This window comes from Protopterus annectens, chromosome 9.part0, assembly GCF_019279795.1.
Source record: "Protopterus annectens isolate FY-2018-M chromosome 9.part0, PAN1.0, whole genome shotgun sequence".
Taxonomy (NCBI): domain Eukaryota; kingdom Metazoa; phylum Chordata; order Ceratodontiformes; family Protopteridae; genus Protopterus; species Protopterus annectens.
The window spans coordinates 1487909152-1487921986 of record NC_056743.1 but is presented as its reverse complement, the minus strand read 5'-3'; the positions used below and the strand labels follow the sequence as shown (position 1 = coordinate 1487921986).

The window sequence follows — 12835 nt, the reverse complement described above, 5'->3', positions numbered from 1 at the left end:
TGTAAGCCCTAATCGTCACACATTCAGTCATGTTATTTCTAGACTCTTTGTTTCAAGCCCCAGAATTTAATACCAATTACCTGAGATGTACTTGTGGGCAGAAGAAAGCTAAGGGGTGGAATATTGTTGCTCATGCAACTTCTTTATTTCTATATAACGACTAATAACAGAACAGTAATCAACGATTGAAGACTATTACTTACTTGTCGCACTGTTGGGAGAAAGATTCTAAACATGGTGACAAAATTCTTAAAATTATTGACTCGAACCTGTTTGTCTTTTAAACTAGCAGAGATAAAAATGCAATTTCTATGCACTACATTGTCTCTTGTCAGTCTTGATAATGTCAGTCAGTGTTTAAATGAAACAGTATATATATATATATATATATATATATATATATATATATATATATATATATATATATATATATATATATATATATATATATTTGCATAGAGTTCAGCAATGTAAGAACACAAGAAGTGTAAGCTACTGATTATGTATGAGATGTCGAGCAGTTTGTGACTCTGAACCAAGCTTAAAAAAGCACTATGTGACTCTTTGTGAATTGATAACAACTGACAAGTGAACAGAAGCACACCTGCGGTCCTTCTCAAAACATTTAAGTGCACCTAGTCTTATGAAGGAGAGAATAGCTAGCACAAGTAGCCCTTTTATGGGTTTTGGGCTTTGAAAGCCCAGCAACTGATTCAGCATGGTTAAGAATGTATGTGCCTGTGTTTTCTGTGCAAGAAAAAAATAATTTAAATATGTTATCTGTGCTACCTGAGCATATCTCTACTCATTGCATGTTGCCTTATCATGTGGTTTAAGCCTTGTTCTCTGGGATCTTAATTATTTAGCAGCAGCAGCAGCAGCAGCAGCAGCATCAGCAGCAGCAACAACAACAGCAGCAACAACAGCAGCAGCAGCAGCAGCAGCAGCAGCAGCAGCAGTTAGCAGCACAGCAGCTTGTCTTCCAGCAGCAGCTGCTACAAATGCAACAACTCCAACAGCAACAGCATCTGCTGAATCTTCAGCGCCAAGGACTTATCTCCATCCCACCTGGCCAGTCTCCCATTCCAGTTCAATCTCTTCCACCAGGTAGATGGAAAACATTTATGATTTTGTAGGTAAATGTTAAGAGCGTTCAGAAGAGCATTGCTGCCATCACCTACAGTGGTGCCAGGAAAACAAATACCTTGCTTTGTGTTGCTGACAGGTTGCTTCAGGTAAGGCGTGCAGTATTAATAAGGCATACCTCACTTTTTTATGAATGGCAGGGTTCCGAATTTGTTGGATGTATTTAAGTGTCTCTCACCATTTCTAAACTTGCCCGATCATAATTATACATTTGTCTACTTAAGCCTGCTTTTGTGACATCTGTTATTTAATTGTAGGGTAGTTATTCAGTGTTGTGGGTGAAAGGCTTGTTACACTGTACTATTCAAACTACAACTGTTCACTTAATATTAGAACTTGAAATGAGCACTCATAACGTTGCACAATTCTGAGTTCAGCTAAAAAAACATAACACTTAGTTGCAAACATTTTTATTGATTGTTTTTACAAATATTATAATGTAAGAAACAGTTCTGGGGTCCCAGTGCCTAACAAACATCAGTCTTATGTAGCAAAGTACTGGCCCGTTCATCGGCCAAAGAAGGAAAGCTATCCCAACCCATTCATTTCACACCGGGTAAAGATGGATCACAGAGGCAATTATCCAGGCCTCCATTCAATCACTTTTCCTTTAATGCCCTAACTCCACCTGCTTGATGCTGACATGAGCACCTGTACCATGACAGGGTCTGTTATATCCTCCCTTAAAGCATGCCTGCTTCTATACACATTGCAGAGGGCTGCAATTGCAGGCTTGGTAATGCCATGCCTGCATCTCTGAAGCATTGTTGTAAATGAAGTCCTTTTTCATTGCTTTGCTTATATGTAAAGGTATTGTGTACACATGGGTATAATTGTTCCATTTTACCCAGCAGTCATCAGACTGATCATAGAGTACCTGTCCAAACACTTTCCATAACTGTAATGTCTACATAACTTTCTCAGTACAAAAATGTGGGACCTAAATCGTAAAATCTATGCAGAAAGCCTTAAAGCATTGTCCTTCTCAGTATCATACAGGCTACTCAGAGGTGATCTCTGCCTTGTGCACAGAGCTTCAACAAATCTTATATGGTTATACAGGTTCACAGGTCCAGGGGTATCATAAATACCTGCTCAAGGGATCTCAACCGGTTTTGCTAAATAAATAGATCTTGTTGGAAGGATAGGTTTGTATCAGAAAGGAGACTGCTTCTGTGTAACTGTCTCCCACATCACACAAAGCAAAGTACTTCAGTTAGTGTATTCAAATGTAATTTGGATGAATAAATGGGTAACCATAAATCCACCCCTGATTCAGCACCCCTGTCCCATCCCTCATGCATAGGAGAAACGTAAAAATCTCAATGCATCCTTATTTTAACTATCTCTGGATTATGTGTATGCAAAATATAAAGGCTAAAAGCTGCCATTGGAATTTAATGGTATGTTTCTTCAGGTCTATATTAAATAACCAAAGAGGCATTTCAGCGAACACCTCTTCTGTGACACATAATGAACGAATGCACTAAACCGTGATTGTTCAGAACAGTGATTTTTTTCCCTGGGAAAGAAATCGCTTGGCCATCCCCATAAGTTTGCCATTTTCCTCACTGTAGTGCAATCTTCGAGTTGGTATATTTAGTTGGGGGGGGGCACAGCCCCCCACATTGGGGGGTGGGGGTGGAGCCCCCCACTTTGTTATGTTTCTAATGATGCTTTTTTGTTTTTAGACAAGTGATTTCTTTCCCAGGGAAAGAAATTGCTGATGTTAGCATTTGCAGTTTTGTGCATTCGCTGTTAATGTGTCACCGAAGAGATGTTTGCTGAAACGCCTCTTATTTAATATAGACCCGATTTCTTCAGACCCTCACAGATCTACAGCTTAGTAACTACCTATGAACCTATAAACTTTTAAGCATTGTTTACAACTTGGCAAGTGTGAATTTGCACAATGGTGGTCAGCTGACTGGTTCACAAATTTGTTCACTCAGGATGGCAAAGCATTAGCAACAATTTTACTTCTAACTTGTCCTACCTGACTCCTCCAGAAATGAAGCCGCTATTCAGACTCACATCATCTGCTTTGTAGTCAAGGCTTTAAAAGGCTACAGTATAAGACACATTTACTACACCAACATTGATTCCAGGAGGATAATATATGCAATCTCATAAATCTGAATTCATATTTTTTAAGACTTTTTTCTTGTAGTCAATCTTAAAATATTCATATTTGCTAGGCTAAGTGATCTTTTAGAATTGTACATTAGACCTGCAGGGAGTCACATCAAGAAACCAAAGCACACATATCCATTGGAAGCAAACACACAAATAAAAAAATGCTGCATGTGAACAGTGTTTGAAACCCTAAAAAATAAATCAACCACATCAGACAAATTATTATATTTATGAACTCCACAGTTGCATAACCATGGGTGGACCAGAATTCTATGAACGGCACTATTTGGTAAAAGTGCATTTTGTTTTCTGATTAAGCAGACAATATAGAAACATGCCTCTGTTGAAACCTACGATGTGGCACGGCTTCCATGTGTTTTCATACACAAATGCACTTCCAACTTATGCTATTCTTTATTTATTTAGTTTTATTTTACATATGTTGACCGGGCTAGTCTAACTGGATATATGTCCATTTTCAGTAGAGACCCAGGCAGAAAAGCTCCAATATAGGCAATAGTATCATAGCATACAATATGCAATAGAAGGAAGTTACATTACATTATTTTAGATTAGACAAAAAATTGTGTACAGAGTCACCAAGCAAAAATCTTTAGATAACATATAATATAAAAAAAGAAAAGAAATACAAATAATTGTTATTTTAAATCAGAGGCCTAGTTACAGGCATACAAACGTATGCTTACTTACAGTACAGTAGAGGGTGAGTTCTTTTAGAGAAGTTCTAATTCTTCACAACAGTAATAAAGTATCTTAGTGATACTGCATTCATGAATGGTAGTAGAATCTTTTACTGCCAGCTGACTATTTAATTATCCCTCTTGCACCTCTTTTTGTGGTACTTTTCTACATTCAACATGGGGGCACAAGCAAGTTAATATGCTTGGAATGCAGGAAATTCACTAGATTATTAGCGTTGTTCTCATTCATTTCTGAGATATCTTATATACAAAATCGTGTATTTGTACAGTAGCTTCCTTCCAGTTGAGCTTTTTTTTCTTACATTTTTGTTTATAATAGCCAAGTAGGTCCTTTGGGACAAGATTAGCTCTTTAAGGTCAACCCTGGAGGTCAAGAAAATGAAATGACATTCTGTCATATAATACCCAGGACATATGCATTTGGATATACAACATGGTGTTACAGCTTAAGTAACTGTATTAATGTAATTATATTAGAAAGATGAATACCTAGCATATCTTTGAAAATGGTTATCAGTGGTTGACAGGCCATTTCAGTAATCATTAGCTGAGAACAAAGTGATTTACCCATCTGTCTGGACAATGAGAGTAGGACAGAAGATATGACATTGCTACAAATGTTTTATGGGTAAGATTCTAAAATTCAGGCTCGTGAATGAACTCCCAGATTTTTTTAATCCCAAAATTCATTCAGAAAGCCAGCCTGTACAGGTCCAAAGTCATTCACATAGCCCCATATTGGCCTTGAAATGTCTGTTTTCCTCTGCAGTGGCCTCATCTTTGTGGAGAAGCCTCTACATCTGAGGCCCTTCCGAAGTCTTCTGTCTAAACCACCCAACAAGTCTCATGTGTAGCTGCACTCCCTTTAGCTAAATACATGGTTACTGTAGATCCAGTTAAGCCAAAGTCCCTTCTTACCCTGACAAGATGGTCCAGATCCTTACTACTGCTCAGAGACCAGATACCAGAAAAAAACAACATAAGTGGGCCTGTTTTCTTATATGGGCTATTGCAACAGATTTAATTCCTCTTGCTGCTACTCTGCCCGGCATTTTAATGTTTTTCACAGATTCACAACTCTGGCTTTTGTTGTTCATCTGGCCACCATTTCACACTTTGTCAGGGTGAGACAGAGGAAGAGTGAGACAAGGTGAAAGGGATGGGAGGAGCTGAATAGGAGACAGGTAAGATGCTTTTGTAAATGTTTAAGACACAGTTTAGCAGAAAATGCTATTGCCAGAATCCAAAGTCATTGAGGAGGGGCAGATGAACCATGGTTAAGAGTGGAAGTTTAGGAAGGCTTCAGGGAGATGCGAAAACACTTTTGTACCACGTGTCTACATCACATTTGAGACTGAAAATAAGGAGGGATGGTGTCCTGAGGCAATGTGTTGGAGGTGTGGGGTATTACAAGTAGTCCAGCTACATATGTGTTTGTTCCTCTGCTGTCAATGGGTATGGAAACAAATGAAGCAGATTTAGCTTAAGGTGTATAATAAGACATTTGGGGTGGTTGATTTGGAGGGGTAAGGCTGGTGTGAAAAGGTGGAATTTCTGGTGATAATGAGGGATAGTATGGGGGATAGATGAGCTGGAGATAGTTGGTTTTACTCTGCAGAAATGCAAAGGATGGGTGAGGAAGTTAAGGAGAGAAAATTACAAAGTAGTAAGGAAGTTTAAACAGAGCTGGTAGGCAGGATGAGCAATGGAAAAGGATGGATTCAGGAGGATAAGGGAGGTAGGACAGTTGCAATACAGCAGCAGGATTTCGGGCAGGATTTATGGATGACCTTAATGTTCGCACAGAATCTGGTGTGCCTCATACTCTGTCAGTTTTCTGGTGATGAAAGGGTGACAAAATGGGAAAGGAGGGCTTGCTGAGGAAGGAATGAAATGTCTATTATCATCTTTTAAATGAAAATATGATTCTTTTTAGATGATGTTGTTTGGGATGTTAAAAATATAAAAAAATATAAAAATGCGGTTACATTTTGTTTTGCTCATTGTGGATTGTAAAGCCTGGTTTATGTAGGGAAGTATTACATAATAGTGCATAGAATGCCAAAAAAGCCTGCATGGACTTTGTTTTGCTTATTACCTATGAAATGAAATGTGAAATTATATTGATGTGTAAATGTTTATAATTATTTTATGGCTTCTTGTGATAAAATCTCCTGCTTTTTATTTATTTTTTTTTTGATGAGTGCCATGTGGTCTTTAAGATTCATCTACATCACCCATCTGGCCTGAAAAGAGACTTCTAGCCTACTGGGACTTAATCGGTCAGCGAAGAATAAATATACAAATAAATAAATAAATAAATAATCAGGCAGATGGTACCTTAGTATATTTGTCCATCCAAAAGAAGATACTCAAGGCCAAAGCAACCTTTATGTTGCATTAGAGTGGCTATATTGTAAATTGATCCAAATAACCGGTGCGGTGAGAGAATCCACTGCCTTCTTCTCTTTCCAGAATTAAAATTTACAGCTATATGGAATAAGCTATTCTGACACCCCTATAGCAGTAAGAATGTTCATCTTTAATGCTCATGGAAGTTGTAAGTTTCATTTATTGTATGATTTTTGAAAATATTGATCTGTTATGTCATATGCTGTCTGGAATGTGTTTTTAACTTTTGATGTGATGTATTTTGAGATTTAGTGATTTAACATAATTATGTTGTCTAATATCTGGTGTTGCAGTTATCATGATTATAAAGTGGAACTAGTTGCATCATGCTTAAGTAGCTTTTTTTTTTTTTAATTTTACATTGGATTTTCAAGCAATGAAAACTGATCCAGCTAGCCAAACCATAACAAACAAAAGAATAATTTTATTTGTAAATAGTCGTTGGTTATTGTTTCTGATACCTGCAGTACTATTTTCTTTGGCAGATTAGAATTTTTTACTGATATTTTTGCACTATATATGAGTTTTGATTTTAGTCTATCAAATGACATATGTATGGAGGTTTACTTTGCTAGAACATAAGCACTGCAGTTTTACAGTACTGACATTTTGAGAAATCAACTGGACAATAAATAAACAACCATTGCAAATAAGCAGGGGTGTCACATCAGTGATATTACAGTGTTGAATGCATCCTTATAAGAGAAAAAATGAATTTCTTTACTGCCCGGAGCAGTTTTATTTCATGCAGAAACATAACAGCTGGCAGAAAAGCAGTTGTCTGACAAAGAGGTCAAGGAAAACATATGGTACTAGTTCAGATGATAAAGTTTCATGCTGCTGAATTGCAAGTGTCAGAATGAAATTAACTAAATAACAAAATATCAGAAGTAAAAAAAAAAAATAAAAAAAAACTGAAACATGAGGCATTGAAAACAATGCTACAGAGAATGAGTGAGTAGACACAATACAATATGTTAAAGTAAACATAAAGAAATGCCTAGCAATGTACTTTATAAGGCAAAAATGCAGCATCAGGAAACTGTAAATCCTTTTTTTCTTAAGTATAATAGCTTTAGGGATGCAGCAGTTTCGAGAATCAATAATATGTAATAACTGCCCAATCTCCAAGGTGATATGACCCTTCAGTTATAATTTTTAATAAAATGTGGGATGACCAAAGAGTCTGTCCCATGCCGTCAGAATGATTAAGTAAAAGGTATTATTGTCTTAGTTTGTAAATGAATGTATCTGGTTTAGTATTGTTTCTGCTTTATTACTTGAAGTGTAAGAGTCCCTTGTATTATTACACATTAATACCAAAACAGATGCTTCCACTAATGTTAGAAAACTGATGAGTGAACTAAGATACCTTTTCTGTCATTATTGGAAGGCTTTATAATTCCATCGTGTCTCAATGGATAGAAAAGTTTATGTTCATTTGGCATGTCCTCTACCTTAAAAAGAAAAAAATTATTAGCCATATTGATGTTGTATGCTAAGCAAGCAATGATGCCCTAAAGTATGGTCATTTATCATAGACATATGCCCACCCAGAGGTGTTGTGAGGGCCAATGCCTTATTACCTTATGAAATGTGTTATTACCCTAACAACCTATACTCTGGAGGACAATACCTTTTGAAATTTGTTATTTCCCTTATAACCTATACCCTGGAGGCCAATATTGCACTTAGATAGGCTATCTGTTAAATCATTTTGTATTTCTTTATTTTATTATTACTATATCCTTTTTTTTTATTTTTATGTGAAATATTTCCTCTGCCTAATCTTTCAAACTTATTGTAACACAAGTCATTGTTGTTGGAGGAAATATTTTAAATCCAACATGTAAGTTACATAAGTATTTATTGTCCATTTACATGCACATACACCCACACACATGGACACACACATACACACACACACATACACACACACACGCACACACACACGCACACACACACACACACACACACACACACACACACACACACACACACACACACACACACACATACATACACACACATACACACACACACACACACAATCACACACGCACACACGCACACATGCACACACACACACGCACACACACACACACACACACACACACACACACACACACACACACACACACACACACACACACACACTATGGCTTTCAGGTGTTACTAATTGTCTTCTGTCCATAAAATGTATGATTGTCTGGTTAATCACTGAAGGTTATTGCCAGTCAATGAATCCAGACATAGGTTTGTACTTATAATTAATAGGCAACTGGATGTTGATGGAAATCTCTTCCTGTATTTATTAAGTGAATTGGGATGTAATTTAAAAACTGTCCCTGATTTTATGTGTATTCATTCTGAGCAAGTATGACAAAGGGTTGCTTTAATTCTTCATTTTAAAGGATGTTTCTTCTATTAAATTTACTGTGATTTACAGCTACAGGTAGGAGACAAGAATATCACACATCATTAACTGAGTGCTGGCACAATATTACTCTAAATGGGGAGAACTAAATAACAGTAAAACAGTGCTTTATAAGCATGTGTACTGTTTTCTAAGTAAAAATGTTAACAAGGGAATTTTACTCTTCTGATCTTGCAGACTTCACTCTTGGATACTGATTCTATTAGAAGTTATGTATATAAAGCTATACATTGGAAAATATAATTTAGTGATGTCCTACAAGTGCTCATTCAGCTGTTAGATATGGCAGTGTATGCCATCTAGCGCAACTTATCCATATCCACAGATTTTTCAAACATGTTATTTGTCTTACACATATACCCACAGCCAGCCCCATGATAAGGTTATGGGCAGTTCCTCCTGGTTTAGGGAGATACAGATCAGTTTTCAGAGATTTGGTACCATGCAAAAGTTGACTTGCTGTCTTTGGAATAGACTTCCTATACACGTCAAACTGGGCATCTCTCTGACCCTCTTCAAGCGCAACCTTGATTAGTGGAATGGAAATCACAAATTTGTCCCAGGGGTTCCACCTGTGTCCCTCATTGACAAGGGCAACAGGTGCTGACTGAGGTTTCTTTTTGGGGATAAACTCTTGACTAGGCTTGTAAGGCCCCCAGGCCATTACCTAGCAACCTCCTATGATCCTATTATCCTATGAGAGTTCGTGTGTGATACATTATTTTTTTATTTTTGGAAAAGGCTGTTTCTGTACAGCTGCATCCTTTTCTATTATAAAAGAGGGTACAGAAAGGTTTCTGGCTAGTTCATCATTTACTCATATAACTGGATCTTATTCTTCTATGACAAGAGACATGTAGCTGTACACATCTGGACACCTGAACCTTCAAGTGTAGCTCGCAAAAAAAGATGTAAAGAATTGTTGAGCTTCACATATGTCTTAGGGAAAGAATGCAATGTTTTTTGTAGCACACTAACAGCATGAGGAAAAAGCGTTTAATTTTTAGGTGAATACATAATGATAGTGTCCACATGCTTCTTGTTCATCAAGCCCTTCAGTATCTCTGGTGCTCTTTATAGAAAGGACACAATTAGCAATTAAGAAATATATCATGTCAGACATAACTATATACTATAAATCCATTAAGAACATACTTTTCTAATGAATATATTCCATTTGAGTCTATCTGTTCAGATCAGTGTCTTTTGATTAATTTTCTCCATGAAATGTCCAAGGTCTCAGGTTTTTAATTCCAACTATGCATGCTCAACAATTTACTAGGCTTCACTTCATGTTCTGTTATGTAATACACTTCAGTTCCCTTGTTAATTCTTGCTTATTTATTATTTGGGTAAGTGAATGGATCTATTGTAGATCTTTTTCAGTCATGACCAGGATTGTAAAGATATGAGTGAATGAGAGAGAAGAATATATATAACCTTCAAGCTCTACACAGATAGCGGCTAGAGGTCTGCATTCAACCATGGACCCCAGGTCTGTGACCCATAAATTTTAACCACTGAGATTCTTGTGAAGGATTGGCAGTGGTGCAAATGCACACACACACACACACACACACACACACACACACACACACACACACACACACACACACACACACACACACACGCACACACGCACACAGACACACACACACGCGCGCATGCATGTGCATGCATGTGTTCACATGCACACACATCAACATACTGCAGGAGTCTTCATAAGAAAATAAAATATGGTTTTGATAATAATATGCCATAAAAGTTGAAAAAAATAGTAGGTCTTTCTTGAAAAACCTAATGATAGTCTCCCCTCTGCCACACACACACACACACACACACACACACACACACACACACACACACACACACACACACACACACACACACATGCACACACACACACACACACACACACATTCCTTTTCTGCTTTCAGTCATATCTGCGTTTTTCCTCTTCAGTTTCCCTTCTGTCTGTACAGGTTTACCTCTCCTGGTTTCTACTTTTATGGCATAAGTCTATGTCACCTTGTCATTTCAGTGGTAGGACTTTATGGCAGCTTCTTCTCGAATGCCTTTTATTTGTATTTTTTCTGGATGTTCCTACTGTCCAGGCCGTATATTATGCTCTGCAGGCCTTTTTGTTCATTCTTGAATGTCATCATCATCATCATCATCATCATCATCAGCCCCTTTTTCCCATTTTTTGTACACACCCCTGCCTTCTTCAACACTCATGCCTGACTGTCGCAGATCTTCTTTCACACAATCCAGCCACCTCTTTGCTCTTACCTTCTTCCTGTCTGTCCTAAATCTTCCTCACCAGATTGTGTTCTGCTTTTCTACATGTGCCCAAACCACCATAATCTGTTCTCTTTGATCTTTTCTGTAATTGGAGCTACTTTCACTTCTGCTCTTAAGTCCTTATTTCTTCATCTATCCCACAGTGTGCATCCTACCACCTTTCTCAGGCACTTCATTTCCATCACCTCTAGCTTCTTCAGCTGTTCTGCCTTTACTGCCCAGGTTTTTGTACCATACAGTAGCACTGCTCACACTGCTGTCTTGTACACCTTGCTTTTCAGCGTTTCTGGGATTCTTCTGTTATAGACTACACCTGACACTCTATGCCATTTGGCTGCAGCCCCACTGATTCTAGCTTTAACTTCTTCATTCAGACTTCCCTTCTTCTCAACCACCCCTCCCAGATACTTGACGCTGTTTACCTGTTCCACTATCTTCCCTTCTATCTCTATTCTCAACTTGTTCTGATTTCCCCAATTTGCTGCAAATATCACTGCCTTACGTGTGTTTAATTTCATCCCATGTGCCTTCAGGTTTGCATTCCATTCCCCTATCCTTTGTTGAAGTTCTTGCTCAGAGTCTGCCTGTAATGCCACATCATCTGCATACAGCAACTTTGTTGATCTCTCCCCTCCAATCTGTTTGTTAATGTAGTCCATCACCAGTATGAAAAGAAGTGGGCTCAGAGCTGAACCCTGGTGTACATCCACTCCTACTGGGAACCCTTCTGTGAGGCCAAACACTGTTCGTACTTGGGTCATAGGGTCCTTGTACATAGCCTGCACTAATTCTACCAGTGTTTCTGGGACTTCAAATCACCCTTTCTTGGGACTTTGTCATATGCTTTCTCCAAGTCTAGGAATACCCAGTTGGACTTTATCCTCATCTCTAGCTTCTTCTGAAGTATCTGTCTCACTGAAAACATTGGGTCAATCATACTGCATCCTGATCTGCTGAAACTGAACTGCTCATCTCCCATCTTACATTCTACTACTCAGGGTATCCATTTATCAGTCACCCTCTCCAGAACTTTCATGCAATGTGATAGGAGTTTGATGCCTCCGTACTGCCCACAGTTGTGGATGTCCCCTTTGTTCTTGTACACTGGCATGAGTATGCTTATTCTCCAGTCATCTGGAATATGCCTTTCTCTCCACACTGCTATGAGTACCCTCAGGAGCCATTTCTCCCCTATCTCACCCAGCATCTTTATCATATCTGCTGTGACCTCATCTGAGCCTGCTGCTTTCCCTGACTTTAATTTTCCTTAGTGCTGTTCTTTCTTCTTCTAGGGTGAGCTCCTCTTCTTCTCTCATTGTAGGCTGTTTCTGAGGCAGTACAGCTTCTGTGGGGTTTTCTTCATTCAGCAGCTGCTGGAAATACTCCCTCCATCTGCCCTTGATGTCCTGTGGGCTGGTAAGCAGGTTGTTGCTGGCATGCCTTATTAAGAGTGTCTGACTATCTTCTTTATCTTTCTGTCTTTGCCTTGCAACCTGATATAGTTTCTTTGCGCCACTTACTGGGTCACTTTCCAGAAGTTGGTACAGTGCCTCTGATGCCCTATTCTTTGCTATTGCAACTTCTTTCTTAGCTTATTTGTTAGCCAAATAGTAGTTCTTCCTAGCCTGGTCCATCTTTTCTATCTTCCACTTCTTCCAGCACTCCTTTCTTTTGATGA

At 38.3% G+C, this 12835-nt stretch overlaps 1 protein-coding gene across 10 annotated transcripts in view; it reads left to right on the top strand.

Moving 5' to 3' along the window:
* FOXP2 (forkhead box P2) overlaps nt 1-12835 on the top strand; it is a 756067-nt gene that overhangs the window by 566399 nt on the left and 176833 nt on the right. For 9 of the 10 annotated variants that reach the window (XM_044084429.1, XM_044084433.1, XM_044084431.1 and 6 more), the window contains one exon: nt 867-1107. In XM_044084429.1, the coding sequence (XP_043940364.1) occupies nt 867-1107 (241 nt within the window). The remainder of the gene's footprint in view (nt 1-866; nt 1108-12835) is intronic. The other variant, XM_044084432.1, reaches the window with a different exon arrangement.